This window comes from Macaca fascicularis, chromosome 9 (assembly GCF_037993035.2).
Source record: "Macaca fascicularis isolate 582-1 chromosome 9, T2T-MFA8v1.1".
Taxonomy (NCBI): domain Eukaryota; kingdom Metazoa; phylum Chordata; class Mammalia; order Primates; family Cercopithecidae; genus Macaca; species Macaca fascicularis.
The window spans coordinates 60196766-60210999 of record NC_088383.1 but is presented as its reverse complement, the minus strand read 5'-3'; the positions used below and the strand labels follow the sequence as shown (position 1 = coordinate 60210999).

Below are 14234 nucleotides of genomic sequence, written 5' to 3'. Positions count from 1 at the left end.
CGCACCACTGCTCTCCAGCCTGGGTGACGGAGCAAGACTCCATCTAAACAACGACAACAAAAAAATTATAATTGATTTAACTCATGAGTTATCGGGTTGTGTTTTTTACATTTCTAAGCATATAGAAGTTTTCATTTAACTGCTTATTACTGTCTTTTAAATAAATTGTTCTGAATGTTTTCACCTGAGATAATATTGCCTGTTCTATAATTTTGTATAAATTGATGCATATTATAAGTCTCAAATTCATGGTCTCAAGCGATTCTCCCACCTTGTCCTCCCAAAACACTGGGATTACAGGTGTGAGCCACTGCACATGGCTGTATTATATGTATTTTGAAAATTCAGCTTCTTCCACTCAGCATTATGAATGTAAAATTTCTTCATGTTGTTGATTTAAAAAGTAATTCATTCCTCTTTATTACTAAGTAGTATATTATTGCATGATTCTATCAATTTGTTTATTGTCTGTGGATGGACATTTGAGTTGTTTCCAGTGTTTGGCTATTTGTTGATAAAATGACTATGAACATTTTCCACAACTTTTTCTGTTGAATATTTTCATTTCTCCTGGATAAAGTGAAACTGTTAAGTTGAAGGACAGATATATATATATTTAGCTGTGGCCCAAGCTGGAGTGCAGCAGTGCAATCGCGGTTTACTGTAGCCTCAACCTCCTCGGCTCAAGCAATCCTCCTGCCTCAGCTGGGACTACAGGCATGTGCCACCATGCCCAGCTTTTATCTATCTATCTATCTATCTATCTATCTATCTATCTATCTATCTATCTATCTACCTATCTATCTATCTATGTCTGTCTATCTATCTATCTATCTATCTATCTATCTATCTATCTATCTATCTATCTATCTCTATCAATCAATCATACAATGGCAGAGATGAGGTCTCACCACATTGCCCAGGCTGGTTTTGAACTCTTGGCCTCAAGTGATTCTCCTGCCACCGCCTCCCAAAGTGCTGGGATTGCAGGCATGCGCCAGTGCACTCAGTCCAGACAGGTATAACTTTAACCTCACAAGGAATTGACAAAACCCTTCCAAAATGGTGTTACAATTTTACATTCCCAACAGTATTAAAAAAAAGTTCCAGTTGTTCATGTGCCACCATTTGGTGTTGTCATCTTTTGAACTGGCAATTCTACTGAATATACAATAGCATCTCATTGTAATTTAGGGGTTTTTCAATTTTTTTTTTTTTTTTTTTTTGAGATGGAGTCTCACTCTGTCGCCAGGCTGGAGTGCAGTGGCGCGATCTCTGCTCACTGCAACATATCCGCCTCCCGGGTTCAAGCGATTCTCCTGCCTCAGCCTCCCCAGTGACTGGGATTACAGGCACGAGCCACCACACCCAGCTAATTTTTGTATTTTTAGTAGAGACGGGGTTTCACCATGTTGGCCAGGATGGTTTCAGTCTCCTGACCTCGTGATCCACCTGCCTGGGCCTCCCAAAGTGCTGGGATTACAGGCGTGAGCCACTGTGCCCGACCAATTTTTATTTTATTTTTGAGACGAGGTATGGCTCCATCTCCCAGGCTGGAGTACAATGGCCTGATCTCCACTCACTGCAGCCTCCATCTCCTGGGCTCAGGTGATCCTTCCACCCTAGCCTCCCAAGTAGCTGGAACTACAGGCGCAGACTGTCACGGCCGGCTAATTTTTTGTATTTTAGTAGAGACGGGGTTTTATTGTGTTGCCCAGGCTGGTCTCCAACACCTGAGCTCAGGCAATCTGCTGGCCTCAGCCTTCCGAAGTTATGGGATTACAGGCATGAGCCACCACGCGTGGCCTCATGCTTTCTTTTTATAGTAGCTTTATAGTTTTAGCTTTTACATTGCGATCTATGATCCATCTGGAATTAATTTTTGTTTAGCATGAGGTAAGGGTCAAGGTTTTTTTTTTAAAAATATGGATATTCACTTGTTTCATAACCATTTGTTAAAAATATTTTAATTTCTACATTAAATTGCTCTAGTGCCTCTGTCAAAAATCAGTTGACCTTGTATCTGTTGACCTATTTCTAGGCTCTGCCTTCATTGTATTGATCTTGTCCTCATGCCAATATCACATGGTCTTGACCATTGTGATTTCATCGTGAAACTGGAAGGTCAATAGTGTGTGTCCTCCAGCTTTGTTATTCTTCAGGATTATTTTTACTATTTTATGTCCTTTGTATTTGCATGTGAATTTTAGAATCCCCCTGTCAATTCCGCTTTTAAACGAAGTAGAAGTGTTGATATTGGACACTTCTGCCTTGTTTTTGCTCTTCAGAGGAAAGTATTCAGTGACTCACCATGTTTAATTATATTGTACACTTTTCATACATGCTCTCTTCTGGGGGGCGGGGGATCAATATTAGTTCCTATTTCTTTCTCTTTTTTTGAGACAGAGTCTCATTCTGTCACCCAGGCTGTAGGGCAGTGGTGTGATCACGCCTCACTGCAGCCTCAACCTCCTGTGCTCATGCAATTCTCCTGCCTTAGTAGCTGCCAAGTAGCTGGGGCCACAGGCGCACACTACCACACCTGGCTAATTTTGTATTTTTTATAGAGAAGGGGTTTCGCCATGTGGCCCAGGCTGGTCTCGAACTCCTGGGCTCAAGCAATTCATCTGCCTTCGCCTCCCGAAGTGCTGGGATTACAGGCATGAGGCACTGCATTGTTGCTTTTTTGTTTCTTAACCATGAATAGGTGTTGCATTTTGGAAAATTGTTTTTCTGTATCTAAAGGATAATAAAACAATTTTGCACTCCTTTGAAAAATACCTTGTTGTGATGTATTATACTTTTTATATAGTAATGGATTTGATTTTGTAATACTTTGTTAAATATTTTACATCTATAAAATGTTGCTATTTTTTTCCTTGCAATATCTTTGTCTGCGTTTTGTATTGGGGATATATAGGTAAGCCTTATACACTGATTTGATAAGTATTCCCGTCTCTACTTTCTGTGTAAGACAGATATTAATTCTTCCTTGTGTTTCATGTGATGCATCAATGAAGTCTTCTGGGACAGGACTTATTTGTAGATTTTAAAGTACAAATTCAATTGTTTTGAATATAGGGCTAATGAGGCTTTCTGTTCCTTGAGTCAGTTTTGGTATGTTTGTTTTGCAAGGAATTTGTTCATTTAATTTGTAAAATTTACTGGCTTAAGTTATTCATAAAATTCTTTATCTGACCGGGTGTGGTGGCTCACGTCTGTAATGCTTGCACTTTAGGAAACCAAGGTGGGAGGATCAGAGCTCAGTAGTTCAAGACCAGCCTGAGCAACAAAGCAAGACTTTGTCTCTATTAAGTAATAAAAATCTTTTAATTACAGAAATTTTAAAATTATTTATCCCTTTATGCCTATAGCATCTGTATTCCATCTTTTATTTCTGACGTTGATAATTTGGGTGTTTTTCTTTCTTGATTAGTCTTGCTAAGGATTTATCAGTTTTATTAACTTCAAAGAATCATCTTTTGGCTTTGGTAAAATTTTTCTATTACTTGTCTTTTATTAATTTCTGCTCATATTTTTTTCCTTCAACTTACTTTAGGTTTAATTGTTCATCTAGCTTCACATAGAAATTAGGATAATTTAAGCCTTCTTAATTTTCCTCTAAGCACTGCTTTAAGTGTATTCTACAAATTTTGATATGTTGTATTTTGTCATTCAGATCATTAAACTTTCTAATTCCCCTTCAACGACTACTAGGAAGTGTATTATTTTTCAAAGTTTTCTAGATATTGTATTGACTTCTGATTTAATTCCCTGGGGTGAAGATATATCCCCTTTAAGATTTCAGTCATCTTAAATTCATTGAGACTTGTTTTATGACCCATCAGATGGTCTGTGCAAGTTTTTTGTGCAGTTGAAAAATATGCTCAGTGTAATGTTTTATAAATGTCAATTATGTAAAGATAGTTGATACTGTCATTCAGAGCTTCTCTATCCTTACTGATATATATCATATATATATGTATCCTATTCCAAAGGGTGAAATATCAAACTATGATGTCACTTTGTCTATTTCTCCTTTAAATTTTTAACTGCATGTATAAAAGGTCTATCAGGTATTAGATGCACAGGCAGAACTGTTATTTCTTCCTGTTAGAGACCCTTTCCCCTTAATAGATCTATATTCCCTTGTCTTAAAGCCCATCTTGTCTGATAATACAGCCACTCCAATTTTGTGATTAGTATTTGCACGCTACATCTTTTCCTATCCTTTTACTTTCATACCATTTGTATATTTGTATTTAGTGTCTCTTGGCTGTTCAGTTTGACAATCTCTGCCTTTTAGTGTATTTACATTTAATATAAGTATTCATGTCATTAGGCTTAGTGGACATCTTTGGCTTATTCCTTACAGGGAAAGTATGTTTTGCTTATTTATATTTGTCCTGCTTCTTGTTTTCTACTTTTCTTGTTCGTTTTTGTTAGTTACTCCTTCCCTGCCTTCCTCTGATTAATCAATATTTTCCAGTGTTTCTTTTAATTTCCTCTGGCAGCTCCAGCTATATGTGTCTGCTTTATATTTTACTCGTTACTCTAGGGGTTATGATAGGCACCTTTAATATATGACAATCTACTTAACAATTTTTGCAAGAGGATAGTTACATTTACCTACATTTGCTGTAATACAATTCTAGATAGCAAGACAGGTTCTTATAACTAACAACTAGGCAGTATACAGATGTGGTTTTATAAACTCAACTGGCTCCTTAAGCCAGTACATGGCATTTGGAGTATTCAAACTGCACACAAAGGTTAAACAGGGAAAGAGGTTTGACCAAAACACTCAGTATTTATTCAAATTCTTTGTTCTAAGACATTATCCATAAAGTTATTCATCTACACATCCAATGTCAGGAGACCATGACAGGGAATTGTGCAAGCCTCTTTCAACCCGTTCTTCTACATCTAAGAAAAATTCTGAAGGACACGCTTAAAATACTTTTGAGATGGAGTCTCGCTCTGTCACCCAGGCTGGAATGCAGTGGCGCGATCTTGGCTCACTGCAACCACCGCCTTCCGGGTTCAAGCGATTCTACTGCCTCAGCCTCCCGAGCTGAGACTACAGGTATGCGCCATCACGCCCAGCTAATTTTTGTATTTTTAGTAGAGACACGGTTTCCACCATGTTGGCCAGGATGGTCTCGGATTTCTTGACCTTGTGATGCACCCACCTCGGCCTCCTGAAGTGCTAGGATTACAGACATGAGCCACCGCGCCGCACTCCCATGCTTACTTTAATACTGAAGTGTGTTCAATTCCCTCCTTAGTCATGAACAAGCTATTAACAAGATCAATTTGAAAACAGCAATTGTAGAGGTGCTGTTAAAGTAACCCAAGCCCCACTGACCTCAGTAATATAACAATATGCTACCCCATTGTTTAGAGTATTTCACCTTTCTGATAGAAAATAGTGAGACGATAAAAGCTACCATTGCCAAGTTAAGGTTACTTTTTATTTATTTTTTTCAGACGGCATCTTGCTGTTTCCCAGGTTGGAGTGCAGTGGTACGATCTTAGCTTAGTGCAACCTCCGCCCCTGAGTTCAAGCAATTCTCCTGCCTCAGCCTTCCAAGTAGCTGGGATTACAAGTGTGCGTCACCATGCCTGGCCAATTTTTGTATTTTTATTAGAGACCAGTTTCACTATGTTGGCCATGCTGGTCTTGAACTCCTGACCTCAAGTGATCTGCCCACCTCAGCCTCCCAAAGTGCTGGGATTACAAGTATGAGCCACTGTGCCCGGTCATCCTAAGTTTAGAATGTTGTGCTAATGCTTCGTAGGTACTTACTTAATTTTCACAACCATGAGGTAGGTACTATCCCTACTTTTCCTGTTTTGAGGAAACAGGCTTAATGCTCCAAGAATTTACTCAAAGTCAATAAACATGTATCAGAAAAAGGATTCAAATTTTATGTGTGATTTGTCTTTCTATATCCATAGCCTGCATCCTGAAACCACTCTTACATACTCATGTTTTATAAGTGGGGAGAGTAGATGGAAACTCCCAGGAGAGATCCTTCAATCTAGTTTTGTGGCTAAAAGCAGTAAAGCAGTAAAGTAGTTGAGGAATCTACTTGTAAATGCAGGAGGCCTAAGGACTGACAATTAAGAAGAAAACTTAAACTAAAAAAACTAAAAAGCAGTGTAAAACCTCAGAAGCAAGTAAGTCTGGATCATACTCATAGGAGCAAAAAATACCTAAATCAAAACAGTATGTCAAGGGCCTAACTGAAAATCCAGTCCCTAATTGGCCTGAGTTGTTGAGTTCACATTATATTCAGATAAGTATTATTAAAAACAGAGAAATAAAATATTTAACGAAAATTGGTTAAATGTGTGCTAAGTGATAGTGTATTTCCCATTAGTCAGCTATATATAAAGTTTGTGACACTTTTGTCCTCCAATAGACTTATGTTAAAGACAACATGTGTATTGAAAGTAGCAATTTTATTTGAGTTAAAATTATTTACAAAAACCCAAAGACATACTTCATGAAACTGGTACAAACTATTTTTTCCTGCCGTTGGCTTTTGCTCCAAAGATCACAGCTGAGAAATACTGTATAAAATAAAAATAGGATTGGATTCAGAAAAGTACTCTACTGTTCTAATTTCCAATTGGTAGTATTTACAGAAATATTTACAATGGAAAAAAAGGTTACTTTAAAACTTTTAGTTAATTTGCAAGTCAGCCTCAAGTACCCTAAAATGCAGAGTTCTCTGAGGGTTAAAAACACACAAATGCACTGCAGTTGGTGAAGTGATTATCTCCCCCACCACCTCCCCCCACCAAAATCTGCATCTCTTATCAGTGCTTGACAATTAGTTATTATTTAAAAAACAAAACAAAACAAAAACTGTTAAACACTGAGGTAAATCAATTTTCAAATGATTACCAGTGTAACAGAAAAATGTAGTTCGCCCTGATTGTTCTCATCCAAATGTTTTATAATATTCCTTACCATCTGCCACAAGTCAGGTTCACCAAAAATCTGTCCCTTTCCCTAAATCCAATGATTAATAAATACCAATGTATTTTGCATTTTAAAATAAAATATAACTAATTTAGTTTTATGGGTATCATTTACCAATATGTTTTTAAAAGTATTTTGCTAAGCCAGCTTTAATACTCAGGGCAAATACAATCTCAATGGTTCCCACGTTACACTGGCGTTGTATGTTCTTAAAAGGTGATGGGTAGGGGTCGGGGTGGGTAGAAGGAAGAAAACAATTTGCCTGGAATCAGTTACTTCCTTATAGATTTCCCAACAATCTGCATTATCAAAAATAGGAAGACAACAGAAGGCAGCCACTGCATTTAAAAACATTACAGCTGGCACTGATACAAGAGCCCCGATTTGTCACTTTATACAAGGAAATAACAAAGTCTAAATGGGTAAAAATTAGACTTTTAGCTATTTTCCCCAATACACACCAAACTAATATTTTTATGGCTTCAAGTTTTACAAATCCAATGAAGAAACATGATGTGTACTACCTGAAAGGTATTTAAAAGTATTAATGAAAAAGATCTCTAGAAAGCCTGTATTCAGGCCCAATCAATAAAAAAGAAAAGGGGAAAAAAAAAGTATAACCAGTGGTCTGAAAAATACAAGAAAAATTTGCAATGTTATATTAAATCTATAAAATGTTTTGTGTTCCATAACTGTTTTCCAAATAACCGCTCTATGAACAAAGGATCTGAATGAAAAAAGGGTCTTCTCTAAACCAGCAATTTAAGGCTTTGCGCTTATGCAATTGATCCTGTCACTCTATAGAAGAATATACATGTTATCTGAAAACATGAATTCCACATTGGTGTTTTAGCTTCCTTATATTTATTGTACTGAACATTAGAAAATATATCTAGAGAGTCTTTCCTCAAAACCTAATAATGTTTCAAGAGCCTCTCTAGCATTAAGTGTAAACTACCCTGGGTTTGACTATTTTGCCTCTTCCTTTAACAGGGCACATCATCTTATACAATATTCCCTCAAACTGTTGTTTTTCTTGTGTCTACAGCATGACACATTACGGTATGATACTGAATATGGTTGTGGTCTCAAAAGTAAAAAATAGTTCAATAACCCAAACCTAATCAAGAATAAAAAAATATACTATTAATCCCATGTATCTTTGGATTCCATCTAATTTTAAATATAGACAGTAGTTCAGGGAACAACAACCAAAAAATTCACAAAATTATTAAAAGCTTTATTTACGATTGGAATCATTCAACAAAAAAGCAAAAGCAAATGAGCCTGAAAAAGGAACTAAGCTGTTGTCTAGAATGTCCTCAGAACATTCGCTACCTCAGTAGCTAAGCTGCCTTTGCACCTGGCTGGCATGACAACAGTGGCTCAACATACACAGCAGTTGCACTAACAGCAGCACAAATTTTCCCCTTCAAACTTGCTCCGAATAAAGCAAGAAAACAAGGGGAGGGTATAAACTCTGCCAAAGTAAATGTATTTAAATACTGCATGGAATTGTTAACAGCCTGAACCTTTTCCCTCATTTTTGATAGTTGCAGATTGATGTAGTAACTGTCATTTAGCAAATGCCGAATGCATGACGAAGAAATCAGGTGGCCTTAAAAATCCAAACACGAATGATACTGATGAATGTTCTTGGTACATCTTCAAGGACTTCTTTCATAACTTGACTTTTCTTTGTCTAAGGATAGCTCCAGCATTACCGAGCACCTGAAGCAAAGGTAAAGCAGCTAGCAATGTTCCAAATATTCAATCACTCTAGAGATAGATTTCTGGCCAGTTGTTCCAACAGCACACTGAAAGGGGGATGAAGGCGAAAGGAAGTAACAGTTAATATTTAACAGATTTTAAGAAGTAAAAATAAAAGTTTACCTCTAGATTTACTAAACTGAACACTACAAATCAAAGTACACCGAGATTAAATTGTGGGTTTGATAGTTATTTGCCATAACATGCAATAATTACCTTGAAGAAATAGAACACAATTATTAAAATTAGAAGAAAATCCCTTTTTGCTCCCACTTACTATGGCCATAGTATTTTTATGTCTACTGTCAATGTATTATACTTAAATTTAAAATCATAAAAGCTACTTACAGTGAGATTCATGAAGCTCAAAAATTTTTTGAGCATCTCTGTCATTATTGAAAAGTCTCCTTCTGGCAGATATTCCCGCACAGTGGTTACATTGATCTGAGGAAACAGCAAGAAATGTTGGTCAGCTGGCAGAAAACACGAGACTGCACCTCGTACAATGTTGTTGGTTTTGACACACATCTCGGTGTAAATTTTCAAGATCCTTGGAACACGTGGTTATTCTCTTTCCACACTCATTCTGCGTGCTGTCGATTTCCTACCACACCCCCAGAAAGAAAGGAGAAAGGCAAAGTTGGCAAAAGCTACAAATAAACATTTGTGTGCACATTTACTTTTTTTTTTTAATGAAACAGTCACTCTGTCACCTAGGATGGAGTGCCATGGTGCAATCTCAGCTCACTGCAACCTCCACCTCCTGGGTTCAAGCAATTCCCATGCCTCAGCCTCCCGGGTAGCTGGGATTATAGGCACGTGCCACCACGCCTGGCTAATTTTTGTATTTTTAGTAGAGATGGGGTTTCATCATGTTGGCCAGGCTGGTCTAGAGCTCCTGGGCACAAGTAATCCACGCGCCTTGGCCTCCCAAAGTGCTGGAATTACAGGCGTGAGGCAGCATGCTGGCCTACTTTCATAAATGCAAAGAAAAAGGCCTGAAATAACAAACTGCACTGTTTAATATATGTGTATGTTTCACTGGGGGCCCCGGAGGAATAGGAGAAGAGGGTGAGGACTTTAGACTTGAGAATGTACTCACAAAGCTGCTCATGAAATAAAAAGATGAAAGAAAAATTCACACGCTTCACAGATGAATTCAACTAATTATATAGGACAGGAATTAACTAGAAGCATCTTTCCAAAGGTAATCTAACCTCACTTACGAAAGATTCTCAGACAGTATCAGGAGAGAAAACCCTTCATTATTAGCAAGAAGCAGCCAAACTATATATAAACCAATCTGTTACATGGAAAACATTACACAACCTGCTTAAAAAACTATTTCATTACATTAAAGAATGCTTTAAATGTTTTAGGGAGAATAAAAAGAAAAGACCTTTTAGGAAGGTTCACCTGTAGTAAGGAGCAAAAGAAAGTATACTGTCCCAAGTTTGGGGACACAAGGTAAAGGTTAAACAAAACCAACCAAACAACAATAAAACACACAAAAACTTCCAATTTGACTTTTGTTAGCGGGGGCAAAAAAGGAGAGACAACATATTTCTCTTCAGAAATTTGCCACTACCCTCCCCCTTTTTTCTATTCCCATGCCAGGGTACTTGCAAAATTAGAAAGCGGCAAAATAATGAGATGAATACAGCTTCAGAAAAGATCTAATCAAAAAACTGCTAAAGTACTCATGTGCTGAAGGTATCAGTTACATTCAAACTGATCCTTCCACCAAAAGCTATCACAGTAGTGGGCAGAGTAGTGGCTAAAGTGTCTCTGGAGAACTGCTCAGTACAAAAGTACACCTCTATAATAGAGAATATATGATTAGCTCCTATGTTTTGGATGCAACTCCCTCAATCCAAATCAAATCCTTCTCTGTCAACACACTACAGAACATAACATACAGCATTTCTGAGGCAATGGGAGGGACAGTGACTGCATTTTTTAACAGAGTATAGCAGGTACAAAAAGAAAAGGCATGATACAGCATGGCCTATTCGAAAAATTTTAAAAGTATCCAGTGGGTATGTAAGTTTGGAAATTGGAGAAGCAGTCTTAAGTCCAGGGTCTTGCAACATTAAACAGCCATTAGTCCCCTTATTGGCTGTGAGCCAAGGAAGACTGGGCAAGGAGCTATGTGATCAGCAAGTGCTCTGAAGTAAGTTAGCTCTGGTGGCAATGTGCAATGTCCCAGGAATGGACAGGCAAGAAAGCAGGAAGAGCAGTGAGAAGACTGACCACTGCAATGCACCAAATGCAAAGTGAGAAGTCATGAAGGGCAAGTGAAAACAGGATCAGACCACAAAGCGGCATTTGCTGCAACAACCACATGCTTTCTTGTCTATCTCTTTCACTTACACATTAGGCAAACCAAACTTCCTTTACATTTTGTGGTATCAGCTAGCTTTTTGGTGTTAATCATAATAATCTCCAAGGCAACAAACAAATCTGGGGCTCTCTGAATTCACAACATTGCCTACAACTTAAGAACATTCTCTCTTTAGAGACAAGATAGATACAGGCAAACACAAATAGGAATTAGCATGGGAAAGATGACCCAAGATAAATCACATGTGGTAATAACACAATTTCAAGAATGATTATGTAAGAAAGAATATGACTGAAATATGACTAAACCTATAGTGTGTACAAAACAGAGTATCTAAAAATCTTTACATTTAAATATTATTTTCATTGCTTTTGAGGCCTGCCTCTTCTTCCTCTCCTGTGTGTGATGTGTTTCTGATTTGCTCTTAAAATCTTGTCACTGCAAATAAGAAAAAGGGATATAAAGATCTTGCGGGGCCTCCAGAGCCATGATGAGAACTTTGGTCTCGATCCTGAAATGGGTGGTACCCAGAGGGGCCACACAGAGTGGGCTCGTGTATTTAGGTTGGTTAAAATATAAGTATGGAAGAGATGGACAAGATGGATTCAGAAAAAACACACAGGACTTAGTTACAGAAAGTGAAAAAAAAAAGGCAATACAAAGAATTAGATGGCAAAAATAAGGAAACGTGGCTGGGTAGATGGGCCCAAGTACAAGGAGCCAGCATGAGTTCCTGCTCAAATGAAGCCATGCATTTATCATTATTCTGTTCTTCCAGTCCTCCAGCTTCAAAATGAGATGGCCCCTGCTTCCTTCTGAAACCAACCCCCACTCTATAGGTCTCCACTCTTTCTTGCTCCCTCAATGCCCTTGCTCTTAGAAAACAATCTGCCTTCCATTTCAAACTCTGGCTTTACAATAATCCACCTACGCCCAACCCCCCCATCTTAAAGAGAATACTCACAATGATTCTGCCGTGTCCTTCTTCAACAGTTTTACTCCTCATCCTTGTTTTTCCCAAGGCAGCAGACTATCCCCATAGTCATTACCTTCCACTTTCGGGCTGACTCAGCCTGATTGTCTAGACATTCGTATTTCTCCAAAGTGAATCCTGATGATCTAATCCACTCATAGTAATCCCATGTTCCTGGCCAGCAACTGGTTCAGACAAAAGCATTGTGACCCGATGCTGGCCAAGATAAGGAAGTCTACCTGGTGAGGGGTTAGAGTGGCATGGGGTCCCAAAGGGGAAATAAACAAACAGTTGTCTTAAAAAGATACGTATTTCTAGCCAATGTACCTATGGAAAAAAAAAAGAACCTAGAGGAAGAGGCACCTATTACTGCTAGGCATTATTTAATTTGATGAGACACCTAGCTTAGCATGGGACCATGAGAGCTAGCAAAGGACAACATGTGGAAGACAGCAGTTTAAACACAGAAATGGGGTGAGCGCTGTGGCTCACACCTATAATCCCAGCACTTTGAGAAACCAAGACAGGAGGGTCACTTAAGCCCAGGAGTTCGAGACAAGCCAGGGCAACATGGTGAAACCCTGTCTCTACAAAAAAATACAGAAAAACAATAAAGACAGAAATGATCCGAGCCTCTGATGACCTCAGTGAGGCACTGACATCACCCAAATTAGACTCTGCCATCTTGTTTAAGCCAGATGAGTACAGGTTTCACACTATCCCTTCTTTTACTCCAACCAAAGGCATCTGAACAGATTCATCCATCAAACAAGAGCCTTTTCTTTTCTTATTTATTTTTTTGAAACAGTCTCACTCTGAAGCCCAGGCTGAAGTGCAGTGGCGTGATCTTGGCTCACTGCAAACTCCACCTCCAGGATTCAAGCAATTCAACTCTTGCGCCTCAGCCTCCTGAGTAGCCGCGAGTAGAGGTGTGTGCCATCACACCCAGCAAATTTTTATATTTTAGTAGAGACATGGTTCCACCATGTTGGCAAGACTGGTCTCGAACTCCTAACCTCAAGTGATCTGCCCATCTCGGCCTCCCAAAGTGCTGAGATTACAGGCGTGAGCCACCACACCCAGCCACAAGAGCTTTTTCATTAGACCTAATGTATTCTGACCTTTGGGACATACCTTAAAAATCTCAACAAGTAGTTTTCAGTATTATACACTATCTTGATTTTTAAGTTGATTTCATGTGTGTAATTCTTCCTTTTTCATGAGATTAAAGGACTGACTAGCTTGTTTTCCAGAACTGCTTTTTCTTATATCTTTAACAGCCTAACTCTGACAGGCACATCCTTTCTAACAAAGCCATAAAGATCAACTTTATTTCACTTTTTAAAAAGTGAAAATCAATTTAATTTACTCCACTCCAAGCCTTACTTAATAAAACCTATATTGGAAAGGATTAGCATGTAAAAAATGCTACACATTCTCTTTCCAATAGAGACTGTACTAAAGTTTTTACTTTAAAACTATTTAGGTAATTTAAATAAAACTACTGGAAATGTTAACACATTTTCTTGCCATTTTTCCTCCATAGAAAACAAACAGTTTAAATAACCCTATAACCAGCCAATAGCCTTTGTGGAATAAGTTGGACATTAAAGGGGAAACACTGAAGAAATAAGTAAGTGAAACAGGTAAAGGTATGAAGCTGTTACATTGGAATCTTTCAAAGATACATAAAACATCACTGAACTATGTACTTACTGGACTTTCCTGGCAGAGACACCCAAGAAGTAGTGCTGTGTAGGAGGCCACAATGCAATCCTCCATGTGTTTGCCGGCATGCTGAAGGGCTGAGAGAGTTGAGAATTGTAAAACCAACCATTCTGTTAGTTATCTTTACTTCAAAACAGCTACAAATCAACAAATGATGCTAGGACAACTGGATATCCACAACTTAACAAAAATTAAATCAAAATGAAAAAAGGATCCAAAAGAATAGCTGAAACCATAAAACTTTTAGTTAAAATTTTTGTGTTACAAAGGAAACAATTAACAAACTGAAAAGATAATCCACAGAATGATAGAATATATTTGCAAATCATGAACTTGATAAGGGTCAAGTATCCAGAACATACAAAAAAATTCTTAACAACTCAACAACAAAAACAACCCAATTAAAACTGGGCAAAGGGCCCAGG

At 38.1% G+C, this 14234-nt stretch overlaps 1 protein-coding gene across 5 annotated transcripts in view; it reads right to left on the bottom strand.

The window, feature by feature from the left end:
• Positions 1 to 6449: 6449 nt before the first annotated feature.
• Positions 6450 to 14234, bottom strand: part of WAPL (WAPL cohesin release factor) — an 87595-nt gene continuing 79810 nt past the window's right edge. For all 5 annotated transcript variants that reach the window (XM_005565256.5, XM_005565259.5, XM_005565257.5 and 2 more), the window contains 3 exons: positions 13798 to 13886; positions 9113 to 9208; positions 6450 to 8811 (listed from right to left, as the gene is read on the bottom strand). In XM_005565256.5, coding sequence (XP_005565313.2) covers positions 8746 to 8811; positions 9113 to 9208; positions 13798 to 13886 — 251 coding nt within the window. In that variant the 3' untranslated portion in view covers positions 6450 to 8745. The remainder of the gene's footprint in view (positions 8812 to 9112; positions 9209 to 13797; positions 13887 to 14234) is intronic.